The sequence below is a fragment of the Silene latifolia genome, chromosome Y (genome assembly GCF_048544455.1).
Source record: "Silene latifolia isolate original U9 population chromosome Y, ASM4854445v1, whole genome shotgun sequence".
NCBI lineage: Eukaryota > Viridiplantae > Streptophyta > Magnoliopsida > Caryophyllales > Caryophyllaceae > Silene > Silene latifolia.
The window spans coordinates 165856212-165869435 of record NC_133538.1 but is presented as its reverse complement, the minus strand read 5'-3'; the positions used below and the strand labels follow the sequence as shown (position 1 = coordinate 165869435).

At 39.4% G+C, this 13224-nt stretch overlaps 1 protein-coding gene across 1 annotated transcript; it reads left to right on the top strand.

Annotated features, from left to right (window-relative positions):
- The first annotated feature begins 7625 nt into the window (after nt 1-7625).
- On the top strand, nt 7626-10683 carry LOC141629345 (protein FAR1-RELATED SEQUENCE 5-like). Its single transcript, XM_074442363.1, has 3 exons — nt 7626-7719; nt 8395-9807; nt 9995-10683. The coding sequence occupies exons 1-3, from the start codon at nt 7626-7628 to the stop codon at nt 10681-10683; spliced, it is 2196 nt and encodes a 731-aa protein (XP_074298464.1).
- Nucleotides 10684-13224: the final 2541 nt, after the last annotated feature.

The window sequence follows — 13224 nt, the reverse complement described above, 5'->3', positions numbered from 1 at the left end:
CCGATCTCGTTATGGTCACTACGAGTACGTAGTGATGCCTTTTGGGTTGACCAATGCGCCAGCAGCTTTCATGGATTTGATGAACCGGATCTTCACACCGTTTTTGGATAGGTTTGTGGTTGTTTTCATCGACGATATCCTAGTTTATTCCAAGACTAAGGAAGAGCACGAAGAGCACTTGAGGATAGTTTTACAGACTTTGAGAGAAAATCAGCTCTATGCCAAGTTATCCAAGTGTGAGTTCTGGTTAGAGGAAGTGGCTTTTCTAGGCCATGTAATATCCAAGAAGGGGGTATCTGTGGATCCTAGTAAGATTGAGGCCGTTACCAGGTGGGAATCGCCAAGAACGTTCTTCGAGATTCGGACTTTCTTAGGTCTTGCCGGCTACTACAGGAGATTTGTGAAAGATTTCTCTACCATAGCGCGGCCTATGACATCTTTGATGAGGAAGGAAGCCAGATTTGTTTGGGATAAGAGTTGTGAAACGGTGTTTCAGACCTTAAAGGAACGCTTGACCACAGCCCCTATCTTAGCCTTGCCAGAGGGTTGTGAGAACTTTGAGGTCTATACCGACGCTTCAAAGAACGGTCTAGGTTGTGTCTTGATGCAGGAGGAGAGTGATAGCTTATGCTTCGAGGCGTTGAAGCAATATGAGGAGAACTACCCTACTCATGATTTGGAGCTGGGTGCAGTTGTGTTCGCTCTTAAGATTTGGAGGCACTACCTTTATGGCGCAACTTTTAAGGTGTTCTCTGATCATAAGAGTCTAAAGTATATCTACACTCAGAAGGAGCTTAACATGCGACAGAGGCGGTGGATGGAGCTGATTGGAGATTATGATATGGAGATCATCTATCACGAGGGTAAAGCTAATGTTGTCGCAGATGCATTGAGTAGGAAGAGCGTTCATTCGCTATGTACAGCCATGTCCTTGCTGAAGTTGAGAGATGAGATGTCTAGATTGGGGATCTTTATGATTCGAGAGGGGAATACCATCGGGGATTTGACGATCGAGCCAGAGTTGTATGAAAACATCAAAAGTAAGCAAGAGCTTGATCCTAAGATCCAGGAGTGGAAGTCAAAGGTAGAGAGTGGAACAGCTTCCAGGTTCTCTATACATCCAGATGGGAGTGTTCGTTTTGATGGGAGATGGTGTGTTCCTGACGATGCAGAGTTAAGGAGAATGATCTTGTCTGAGGCTCATTGCACTCCTTATTCAGTTCACCCGGGTGGTGACAAGCTTTACAGAGACCTTAAGAAGACTTTTTGGTGGCCGAACATAAAGAGAGATGTAGCTGAGTTTGTGGCTAGATGTTTGACCTGCCAAAGGGTCAAAGGTGAACAAAGGAGACCTCAAGGTAAGATTCGGTCTGGCGGTGCCGAGTGGAAGTGGGAGTCGATCTCCATGGACTTTATTGTGGGGTTACCTAGGTCACAACAAGGTAACAACATGATTTGGGTGATTGTGGATCGGTTAACCAAATCAGCCCATTTCGTCCCCATGAAGGATACTTGGTCTAAGATGCAGCTGGCTTTGGGTTACAGAAAGCATGTGGTTCGGTTACATGGTATTCCGAAAGATATTGTTTCTGATCGTGATGCGAGGTTCATATCAAAGTTTTGGCAAGAACTGCAAGAGTTGATGGGTACAACGTCGAAGATGAGTACAGACTTTTCATCCGGCAACCGATGGTCGATTTAACGGACCATCAAGACCTTAGAAGACATGCTAAGGGCATGTGTTATGGACTTTGGAGGCAGTTGGGAAGACAGACTTGATTTGATCGAGTTTTCATACAATAATAGTTATCATACAAGCATTGGGATGACACCTTTTGAAGCTTTGTATGGCCGGAAATGCCGAAGTCCAGTTTGTTGGGATGATAGTTCCGAGACAGTGGTTTTAGGGCCACAATTGGTTCAAGATATGGTTGAGCAAATCCAGTTGATTCGCCAAAAGATGAGAGCAGATCAAGATCGTCAGAAGAGCTACGCCGACTTACACCGCAGGGACATTGAGTTCGCGGTAGGTGACAAGGTGCTTTTGAAAGTATCACCTATGCGAGGTGTTATGAGGTTTGGGAAAAAGGGTAAGCTAAGCCAAAAGTTTATAGGTCCTTATGAAATTTTGGACCGTGTTGGCGAGGTAGCCTACAGGTTAGCTTTACCACCAGCTTTGGATAGAGTGCACAATGTCTTTCATGTGTCTCAACTCCGGAAATATGTGAGTGATCCGTCGCACATCCTCGAGATGGAGAACATCGAACTCGATGAATCCTTGTCCTATGCCGAGATTCCTAAGGAGATTCTTGATCGCAAGGTTCGTAAGACCCGGAATGGTGAGACGGTCTTACTCAAGGTCCTTTGGTCTAATCATAATGTGGAGGAAGCCACATGGGAACCCGAGGAAGCTATGCGAGACCGTTTTCCTAACCTTTTTGATCAGGTATGTTTGGTTACGGGGACGTAACCGTTGTCTTTTAGGGGGGTAGGAGATGGTCGCGATGGTGTTTTGTTGTTTCTTTTGCTTTGTTTGGTTCGAGTCGGGAGATGCGTTTGGGGTAACTTGTTGTGATGCTTGTATAGTTCCTTTGAGTTGTCTCATGTGATTGTTAGAGTCTTGTGTCGTGGTGTTGTGCTTGCTTGTAGTAGAGTGTGAACTTCGGGACGAAGTTCTTTTTAGGGGAAAAGATTGTAACACTACGGATTTTCTTTGGAGCCTACTCGACCGAGTAGAGCCTACTCGGCCGAGTAGTGCTCGTAGTGCGTGTTATTTCTGTTCTGCGAGGAATACTCGGTACGAGTATAGTGAATACTCGACCGAGTATTGGACACTCGGCCGAGTATGTACTTACTCGACCGAGTGTCCGGTTTGGCGAAGTTATATTTCGACGGTTTGATTAAGGAGTGATTAGGGTATTTTATATTTCCGTCGCGGTTTCTAATATCATTTTTCAAAGCATTATCATTTCTACGTTACCCTAATCATACCCAAATCATTCCCTAATCCTTCCATTGAGCATTTCGTAGCATCTTTGTGTGGATAATTGTGGTGATTCTTGCGTATAAGTTCTTGTTGACCGTTGGTAAGTTCTATCTTTGTAATTATTGCATCTTTTTGGGTTATTGTGCATTTATATGGGAAGGGTATGTTGGGAATTGTACAAAGTGTAATTGTGTTGTATGATCATTGTATAGGAGAAGACTTCGTAGAGGAGCCTTTTTGATTGTCCGTGTTGCATATCTTTGTGATTGCTAAGGTAGGGTTTCCTACTCGCCATCGTGCTTTACATGACATGTTGTTGTAATTATCGTTGTCTCGTTGATCATCGTAGTATGGAGATTGTTGTGAGTGTTGGTGTGAGGGGATTGAGATGACAGTAATGTCATGTGATTGTGATTGTGGTGGAGTCACTTGCAGGAGTGGCTTCACACCCTAGTTCGCCCTCCGTGGAACCCGCCACGGGAGGGGATGTGCACATTAAGGGACGGGGATCGTTGTCGCTCGTTGAGAGCCTGGACTAGGTGGGATCGGCTGCGGTCACCCACCGGGGCGACGAGGATTACCTGTTGCGATGGGTAATGGCGGGGCTACACACTTTAGTGTGTAGTCGGTTACTATGTGAGCTTGGGTGATTGGGAGTTGATGATGATCAGACGAGTATTGCATTTGTTTTTCTTGTTTGTTGCATAATACTGACCCCGTTGTTGTTTGTGGAATCTGCGGGGATCCATTCGGGGATGGTGAGCAGGCTTGACAGGTTTTGCTAGTGAGAGCTTGGGGATTATCTTGGGAGATTTGCCACCACGAGTCATAGCATCATCGTCTGAGTCTTAGCGAGTTTTCTTTTATTATTAAGACTTTGAAGTTGTATTTCGTTAGACAGTATTTGGGTTTTGGATATTGTAAACCTTGCATTTTACATTACTTTAATAATGATGCTCAATTCAGACGCTTTGGTATATACTAACCTCGGGAAACCGAGATGGTAACGCACTTTCATGGTAGGGTGGTCCTGGTAAGGCACCTTGGTATGAGGGGGTGTTACAGAACTAGTCCTCTCTCCTTCCCCTTGCTCATGCGTATCATCATTGGCTTCTCGTCTGGAAGCCCAACTCCCCTCTTCCACTGAAGTCTTCCCTCCCCCAGCTGGTGGTATAGTGGTTGGCTTTACCCCTTTGGCTTTGATGGAAACTCGTTGAAGTTTCTCAATCATCAACTCAACTGCCTCCTCCTCCCTTTCCCTAGCCTCCTTTTCGAAAGCAGCTGATAGACATCGAGCACTATTACCCGTATTAACCGCTATCGTTTTCACCACCTTCCATGGAGAAGCACGCAGCTCATCCCCGTATTTCAGCTCCCCTTCCTCGTACGGTCCTTCATCACATTCCTTCTCCCCATGTCCTAAGATCCCACACCCATAACAGAAGTTTGGAAGGCGTTCGTACTTCACTTGAAAGTCAACTATTCTCCCAGTTGGCATCCGAACTTCAACCCTGGCCACCATAGCTTTCCTCACATCATGTATCACCCTCAGCCTCACCGCTCTCTCCATCTCAGGAAAAGGAGCCTCATCGATACTCACAAACCTACCCAGTTGCATGCCTAAGCGCTTAATGTTCTCCATATTCAATCTCCCACGTAATGGTAGGTCATAAACCCTAGTCCAGATAGGTACGTGAGTCAAGGGCGTCTCCGTTATCTTACCATCCTCAACCGGCTTATTGAAACACCAAATATACTTATCAAAGTGCCAAGGTTGGCCATCAATCACCCTCTCTTTGTCCTTGACATTAGAAAATTTAAATAAGAAAATCTTATTTCGAGCATCAATCAAATTACCAACAATCGTACCTTTGGGGTGCCAGAGTTTTATCATGGATTCGATAGCGGCCCTAGCGTTAATAGCCTTTGTCGTCCAAATCTTCCCCACCAGCGTCGATCCTCCTCCACTCTCCTCCTTTGGTTCATCTCCTACATCCCAAGTGAAGGAATCATTCGCAGTCATTTGTTCCTTCCCCTTTCTTGATCCTGAAGAACTCCCTTGCTCCATAATAGCAAGAGAAAAAGACGGAGATAAAAAAAACCCTAACTGCTCCAAACCCTAGAGAAAACGCACAATCCAGCGAGAAGAAAAAGAGTAGAGAAAAGAAGAGAGAAAAAGAAAGAAAGAGATCAAGAAAAAAGAGAGCCCACGTTCGACAAACGTAGGAGAGAGCCCTCAGAAAGACGAAGACAGATCAAAGACGAGCCTAGACGTCGCTCTCATAGAAACCCTAGAGAAGACGACTCATTAATTATTTTTCTAAGTGCTCATACTTTCTTTTTTGGTTAAGAGTTACCTAAATTTTAGCACAAATTCTCATTATAGACGGACACTATCCGTCTATACGTATAGACGGATATCATTTTCCCTCACAAAATACCCATTTGCCATAAAGTGGGAAGCACATGGGGGTGCCCCACCTTGTCCCCCCTACCCATTTATTAGAGGTCTTTACCCGTCTGTTCGCCCCACCCGTCTATACCAAGACCTATTGAAATTTTAGCTAGGCACAAATATTACAATTTATCTCTTTTCCAAGATTTTCACAGTTTTCTCCATAGCTAAACATTTTCCAATAACCTCCCTTAATTTCGAGATTTACTGACTAAAATACTCCCTAAAATCATGCTGAAATTAATAGATAAGTAACAAAAAAACACTTACACTACTATATAAATTAAATTATTCATACCAATTACCAAACACAACGTAAAACATTCTTAGCACTCCGTATAAATTATTTGCACTTATGTGGCCATACGTCACTTGAAAGCGAATATGCTAATGGCGGAGAGCAGCGTATGCGTTGTACAATTAGAGGAAAGAGCTACTCCAACAAAGACGATTATCTTATGATTAGAGATACATTATTAAATTAAGAGGTTGTATTCAATGTTTCGGAGTATTCTTTTATCATTTTATATAATACTCCATTCGATTCACATTATAAGTCGGGTATGAAAGACCATCAAATTATCGTATATTTGCAAGCAGCGATAGTTCAATCCAACTATGGCCTTCCTGCTTTATGCATGTCTCGGATCCAAAGATGGTAATGAAAACTGAGGTAGACGACAATAGTGGCTCTTTAAGTAATATTGGTAGATTTAATAGTTATGGGACTTATGGCATTTACACCATTTAGGGAAGTTTTCAAATTTTTGTTAGTGTAGAAGTAGGACTTCTCATAAACTTATACACAAATTCTTCCTGCTTTTACATAATAGTATAATACAGTACAAGATTTTTTTTTAAAAAAAAAAATAATAATAATAATCACAAATTAAGTCATTACATTTACTTTGTATAATTATTTTGTGATACATTTTTCACACTACGAGAAAGTCTCACATTGAAACGCACTTCTTCAAAAGGATCTCACGGTACAAGAAAATAAAAGGATATGTGATTTTTAGCAACTAAATACTTAGGAATCTCAAAGTATTGTGGAGGGTGATAATTTATGCGTTATTAACTCCATTCGTGGTACTTAGCAAATTCCTTGGAAAATTTTTAGTATTATCAGGGATGTGAAATTAGATCTTCAATCCTTCGATGAAGTGATAATTAAACATTGCTTTCGTGAAGCCAACAAGGTTGCTGACTTCATGGCTTCTGTTGGACATTCATGTCCAACTCTCTCGAGATGGTTTGATAGCCGGTGGCTTCAACTTACCTCCCTCATTCGAAAGGATGAGATAGGTTGGTCCTACCCTAGAGAATCAACCTAGTTTTCTTACCTAATAAAAAAAACGTGATTGTACACACTACGAGAAAGTCTCATATAGAAACGCACTTGTTCAAAAGGATCTCACGATACAAGAAACTAAAAGGATAGGTGATTGTACACATTAATAATGTTCAAATTTCAAGTTCATCAACGTAAAACTAATATATACTCCCTCTTTTTTACTCAAGTCTTCTCCTTTTATTTTGCACAAGAAATAAAAAAATTATTTTGTACCACACAAAACACTTTACCCCACATACAATTGATTTTGGACCATACAAAACCTTCCAAAAAAGGAAAGATGAAAGAAAATCCGACTATCATGAAAACGGAAAGAGAGAAGAAAATGAGTGAATAGGAGGGAGTATATATATATATATATATATATATATATATATATATATATATATATATATATAGAGAGAGAGAGAGAGAGAGGCGGAATCCGGTGAGAACGAACACTCGGTGCAAACGGTGAGAACGACCTACAATAGTAGGATTTTAAACAAAAAATAGCACGGGACTAACCTGACTAACCTCGAAAAACCTACGTGACTAACCTGACTGTTTTGACAAAAAAAATCCAAAATATCTCTTTCTCTCTCTACTTTCCAAAACGTTTACCCCAAATCAAAACAAATATTTCCGCGAAAAACATAGAAAATTCCGCGAAAACCATAAAACTACAGCTGCCAAAATTGACAAAATTGATCATAATCAATGGCGTTGATCATCTAATAGATGTACGATTATAATATTTTTCTAATTGATTTTGTGTGATTGATGCATGAACAATCGATTTTGTGATTTCAATTGGCATTCCAGTATTATTTCAATCGTAGAAAATTATGGATGTTGAGGGTTCTAGCGATTTGGGGGAACATATTGATGCGATTGTTCCAGCTGTTAGCAATGATATCGTGCAGTTATCATCTCATCTAGGTATCTACATCTGCAAATCAGTTGAGATAGCCTTTTTTATAAATCGTTTCATTAAAATCGTCTGATTGATGTATCTATTGATCATTTTTATGCGTATTCATACTAATTTAAACATAGGAAGACAGATTATTACGCTTGCTGATCATGTTTCATTAGCCTGATTGGTATTATAAATTGATGAGTCTGATGGATAAGAACAGTTGTCTTACCGGTCTAGTTAGTGTATGTGATATGCAATTTGTTTGAGAGTTGATTATTACACTTGCTGATCATGTTTCTTATGCACGCTATACAGTATTCTGTTTAGTTCAATAGCATGTATATTAGTATAATTGATGTAATTGTCTTATATGGAAAACGTCCCTGGTAGAATAACGAAACCGCCCTTAATTAACCAGCGTATATGAATAGCGTATCCATTAGTATAGTTGATGCGTTTGTGTTTTTTAGCAGCGTATCTAGAATTATAATTAAGGGATATACCGATTCGTGTCATAATAAGCATTTGACTTTCTGCCTATGTCGTCATTATTAGACGTGATTGGTGTATCTTGACGTCTACATTAAGTAGTCAGTAATAAAAAATACGATATGTCAGCGATCAGGCACAAATTTCTGTGTTAATTTCTGTGGTTTTTTGTTTTCTAATTGATTTTGTGCATTTGACTAAATCAGCGTACCTGAAATTATATTTGTTGTGCATCAGTTGTTTGAACTCGCTGCTTATACCCATACTGTTCTACTGTATAGCGTGCATAGATGCAGGCTCACCAATCATCGAGACAACCTCGAAGGAAAGAATACTTGTATGTGCGCCAGAATTGAAGCCTGTTTTGGGTATGATCTTTGATAATCTAGAGGATGGGCTAGAATTCTATAAGGCTTATGCTGCTAATTCTGGTTTTAAAATGAGGAAGTCGACGCAACGAAACATAGATGGGGTTGTCATGACTAAGTACCGTGTGTGCAGTAAGGCTGGAAAAAGTAAGCCTAGAGGGAAGGTAAAAAAGAGACAGAGAACTAGATTTTTATGTAATGCAAAGAGTTTTTTTCGAAGAAATGAAAAAGGACAATATGTGATTGCTGACTTTCATGAAGGTCACACCCACCTCCTCTCAACACCAAACACAGTGGTGCATTTGACCGAGTCACGAGAATTAACCCTTATACATAAAACCATGATTGTTGAGAATTCTAAAGTAAATAAGGGGCATGTGCAAAGCTTTAAGATGTTCAAAGAGTACGTGAAAGGGTATCAAAATGTAGGGGCATCACTCGAGGACTTCAAAATTTTTTGGAGGGATGTGAAGAAATTTATTAAAGGGTATGACGCGCAAATGATGATTGAAAATTTCATGCACAAAAAAGCCATGTGTAGTTCGTACTACTTTGATTTTGATGTTGACGATCGTGGACGACTATCTAGGGTTTGTTGGTTTGACCCTATAGTTATAAAGAATTACAGTCTCTTTGGTGATATGACGTCTTTTGACACGACGTTTAATATGAACACATATAAAATGATATTTGCACCTTTCACGGGGGTTGACCATCACAAAAAATGTGTGACATTTGGAGCAGGACTTATAAGGAAAGAGACTGATGAGGATTTCGTATGGTTGTTTTGGAATTTTCTGAGCGCAATGAGCAATAAGTATCCTGAGTGCATAATTACTGATCAAGATAGAGGCATAAAAGGAGGGGTTAAAACAGTGTTCGGGGACAAAACTCAGCACAGATATTGCATGTGGCATATCATGAAAAAGCTGCCAGACAAGATCGGAACTACGCTATATAGAGAAACTAACTTCATGAAAGAGTTGTGCTCCTGTGTTTGGGCAGAAGATATCGAACCGTCTGAGTTTGAGGAACGGTGGTGCTCAGTTATATCCTCGTACGGGCTGACCGACAATGAATGGTTAGATACGATGTTTGACAAAAGGGCTTCTTGGATCCCAGCATATTTCAGGGATTTATTTATGGGTGGACTAATGAGAACCACGTCCAGGTCTGAGTCCGAGAATAGCTTTTTCGGAAATTTCATGAACTCAAACTTAACTTTGGTTGAGTTTCTTATGAGGTTTGAAAGTGCTATGGATGCTCAACGATGGAAACAGTCCAAATTAATAGCCGAGTAAAAAAAACTCCTTCCCTGATCTAGAAACGCCTCACCCTTTGGAAAAACACGCTTCTGAGTTCTACACCCTGTTGGTGATGTTTTGAATTTAAAACGAGTGGGTGGCTGCTTGTTTCACCTGTGGTGTTAAAATTTTAGGGGTTACTACCAGTGACAGCATCCCCATTATTGATCGTGAAAAAGACAAGGTTTACTATGTTAACTTTATCTCTGACGAAATGAAATTGAACTGCTCCTGTAAAAAGTTCGAGAGACATGGAATTTTGTGCCGTCATGCGCTCTATGTGTTGAAAGAAGAAGGCCTTGACAATGTTCCAGATCAGTATCTATTAAGTAGGTGGAGCAAATTGGCAACATGTCAGCCGATTTGTAATAATGTGCCACATACTTTAATTGAAGATTATAACTCATTAGATGTTAGAAGGCACAAAATTGGTACCCTATGGTCCGAGGTGTTCTCGTGTGTGACGCTCGCTGAACAAAAACCTGAGTATGTTGATGAATTACTGGGCATTTTGAAAGGTTTTAAAGACAAGATAAGCGCACAAACCAGTACGCCAGAATGTAGTAGTAGTAGTAGTAGTAGTAGTAACACGGGTGATAGGCTGAGAAATAAGAATAGGGAACTTGAGATGCTCTTAGGAACAAAAATACCAAAGGAAGTGGTTGTCTTACCTCCTATTCAGTCAAAAACAATAGGGTCTGGAAAAAGAATGATGTCCCAAAAGGAAAAAGCTACAAAAGAACAGAAGAAAGCGCCCAGGAAATGCAATGCTTGCGGAGAATTAGGATTCCATGATAGTCGGAATTGTCCTGGGAGAGTATGATTCCTTGATACAGGTACGCTATTAATTTTGGTGCATTCATTATTAGAGAATACTGATAGCAGATTGAATTTGTTTAGTTGGTACTTAATTAAGGAATAGTATTGTTGTATCTAATCAAATTTGTAACCTTTAATGTTTTATAGCCTTTTTTTGTTTCAGGAATGAACAACCAAAAGAGTTGCGGATCACATACACAAATATAATGAATGATGGCGGGAGGATTTGAGACTTCATTTTTGAGCTGTTATATGGGATTATTGAACATTTTTTATTTTGATTTTTGTTATGATTTACGAGCGTATCTTCAAGTATTATATGTGCATCTGTCAAGGCTGAAAGTGTATCTATCGGAGTTGTGAATGGAAACTATACATGTTAACCTATACAATACATGGATGATCATTAATAGGTTTTGATAGGAAGAGTTATTGTGTATTTTTGTTATAGCTATGATGAATTGATAAACGTGAACTGTCAGCTAGTTTCCATTAACTGATGATTTCAGTTTTATGTGAAAATAAAAACGCGTGTATATTAACACGATTGTTGATCTTTTACATTAGAAGCGTACCTGGCAGTATTATATATGAAAATAAATAGCGTAAATATTTATAAACGATAATTCGCGAATTTAAGTTCCATAGACAAAATTAATATTGTATGACGTCTAATTTTCCAACGACAAAAATGGATACACGTATTGGTGAGTTTAAGTGAAAACTAAAAAAAGCGTGTATGTTAACATGATTGTTGCACATGTTTTATGTGAAAAGCGTTCCTACTAGTATTCTGAGTAGATAAAAAACCGTGAATGTTAATAAACGATGATTCGAAGTTGAAATTGTGGAATCCTGAAACTAATGAACATTCAGTTGTTCAATTGAAAAGTGAAATATCATACTTGAGTATGCAAATGATTTTGACGTATCTGAAAATATAATTGGTGTGTGTCAGTGTTAAGATGGCGTAACTAGTAACATAATTCATGCATACCAGTTATAAGCCCAACATTCGACAATGAACCAAGGCCAGAGTTACACCTTTTTTATCTCCAAAAAGATTTTAAAACAAAACCATCAACCAAAAAAACAGAATGTGTAACCATTCTTGCACACTGCCAACTCCAATTAAGATGGATTATCCAAAATGATGTCTAGCAAATTGGCATAAAAGTCGGTCACTTGACACACTATTGAACAAAAGATCAGATTACATTTTTCATTAGACCTCTAGACAATCCACAAACACGAAGAAGACGGTCAAAATGAAGGACCATGCCCTACCATTACACGTTGCCGAGTTAAGAACATCTGAGCATTCGTGGGAATATATTCTAGACAATTATGCCATCCAACAAAATGACATAAACTGGTGTTTAATGGACATAGCGGTTGAATAGGCTCAGTTTGCCTTTACATGACACAACAAATAATAAGTCCTATTTTACACCATTACGCCTTTCAGAAAATGAACCACACATACTCCTTGGTTGATTGCTAGTAGCCACGCATCTTCCAAACAAACACTTGTCGTCCATTAAAACATCTGCATATCAAACACAATAATTAAAATCTGATAACCCGTGATTTAAATGGTTGTATTAAGGTAAAACTGAAAATGAGGGTAAAAAATAAAGGAAAACAATATAAGACCTCTCTCTGATTCTCTTGCCATCGTAACAAGCTTAACGCAACTGCCCTTCGGAATGAAGGCAAACCCTTGAAATTGCTCGCAGCTGTCCACAAGGATCGGTCACGGCCAGCCTCCAACCATTTCAGCACATAGACACCGCAATCGTGTCTTCACAAGCATAGCGACAATAATTAACATTAAAGGCTGACTTGAATGGAAATAACTGATGATAACGATAGTGGAAAGGAGTAAGAATGATGAACTTACATGTTTGACTGTTGAGGAACATTAAGAGTCTCAAATGGAAAGAGGGGAACACCTACAAAGTGTTTGTACCCTTTGGAACGGCATAAAATCGTAGTGACATTGCTAACCTGAAAAAGGAGAATAAAAATGAACCTACTATATATGGAGAAAACAGAGAAAAATTATATAGTCAAAAAGATAGAAACTAATGATATGTACCATGTCCGCAGCAATCTCTGTATCAGGCCGAATATCCTTGGTACGTAGTGAGTTTAAGATATAGTTCGTCTTCTCCTCCATATCACACACGATGAGAAACCAGTGGCTATCTTCTATAATGGGCATAAACATCTGAAAGCCAAATTAAAAATTCGTGTAAGATGACTAAAAATAGGGTTATATTCAAATAGACAAAATGCAGTTATTAGATATCCAAAGAAAACAGATAGTGTACTTACAGCTTTAACACACGTCCCATCATTTGGCATATAGGATGTTTTATGTAATTGCGGCCAAGTGTTCTATCTCATTTGTGGATTAAGGTCCGCAATGAACAAAAAACATCATCATATTTCTATGACACATTATTCGTTAAAAAAATGTTAATCGAGAAACAGCTACAAAAATTATACTAACTCATGCGGTTGTTGGGATATACAACAA

Coding starts and splice junctions, on each gene's coding strand:
- LOC141629345 (XM_074442363.1), top strand. CDS start 7,626: ATGGATGTTGAGGGTTCTAGCGATTTGGGGGAACATATTGATGCGATT. Junction 7,720..8,394: donor GCAGTTATCATCTCATCTAG/GTATCTACATCT, acceptor TGACTAAATCAG/CGTACCTGAAATTATATTTG. Junction 9,808..9,994: donor GTTTCTTATGAGGTTTGAAA/GTGCTATGGATG, acceptor TTAAAATTTTAG/GGGTTACTACCAGTGACAGC.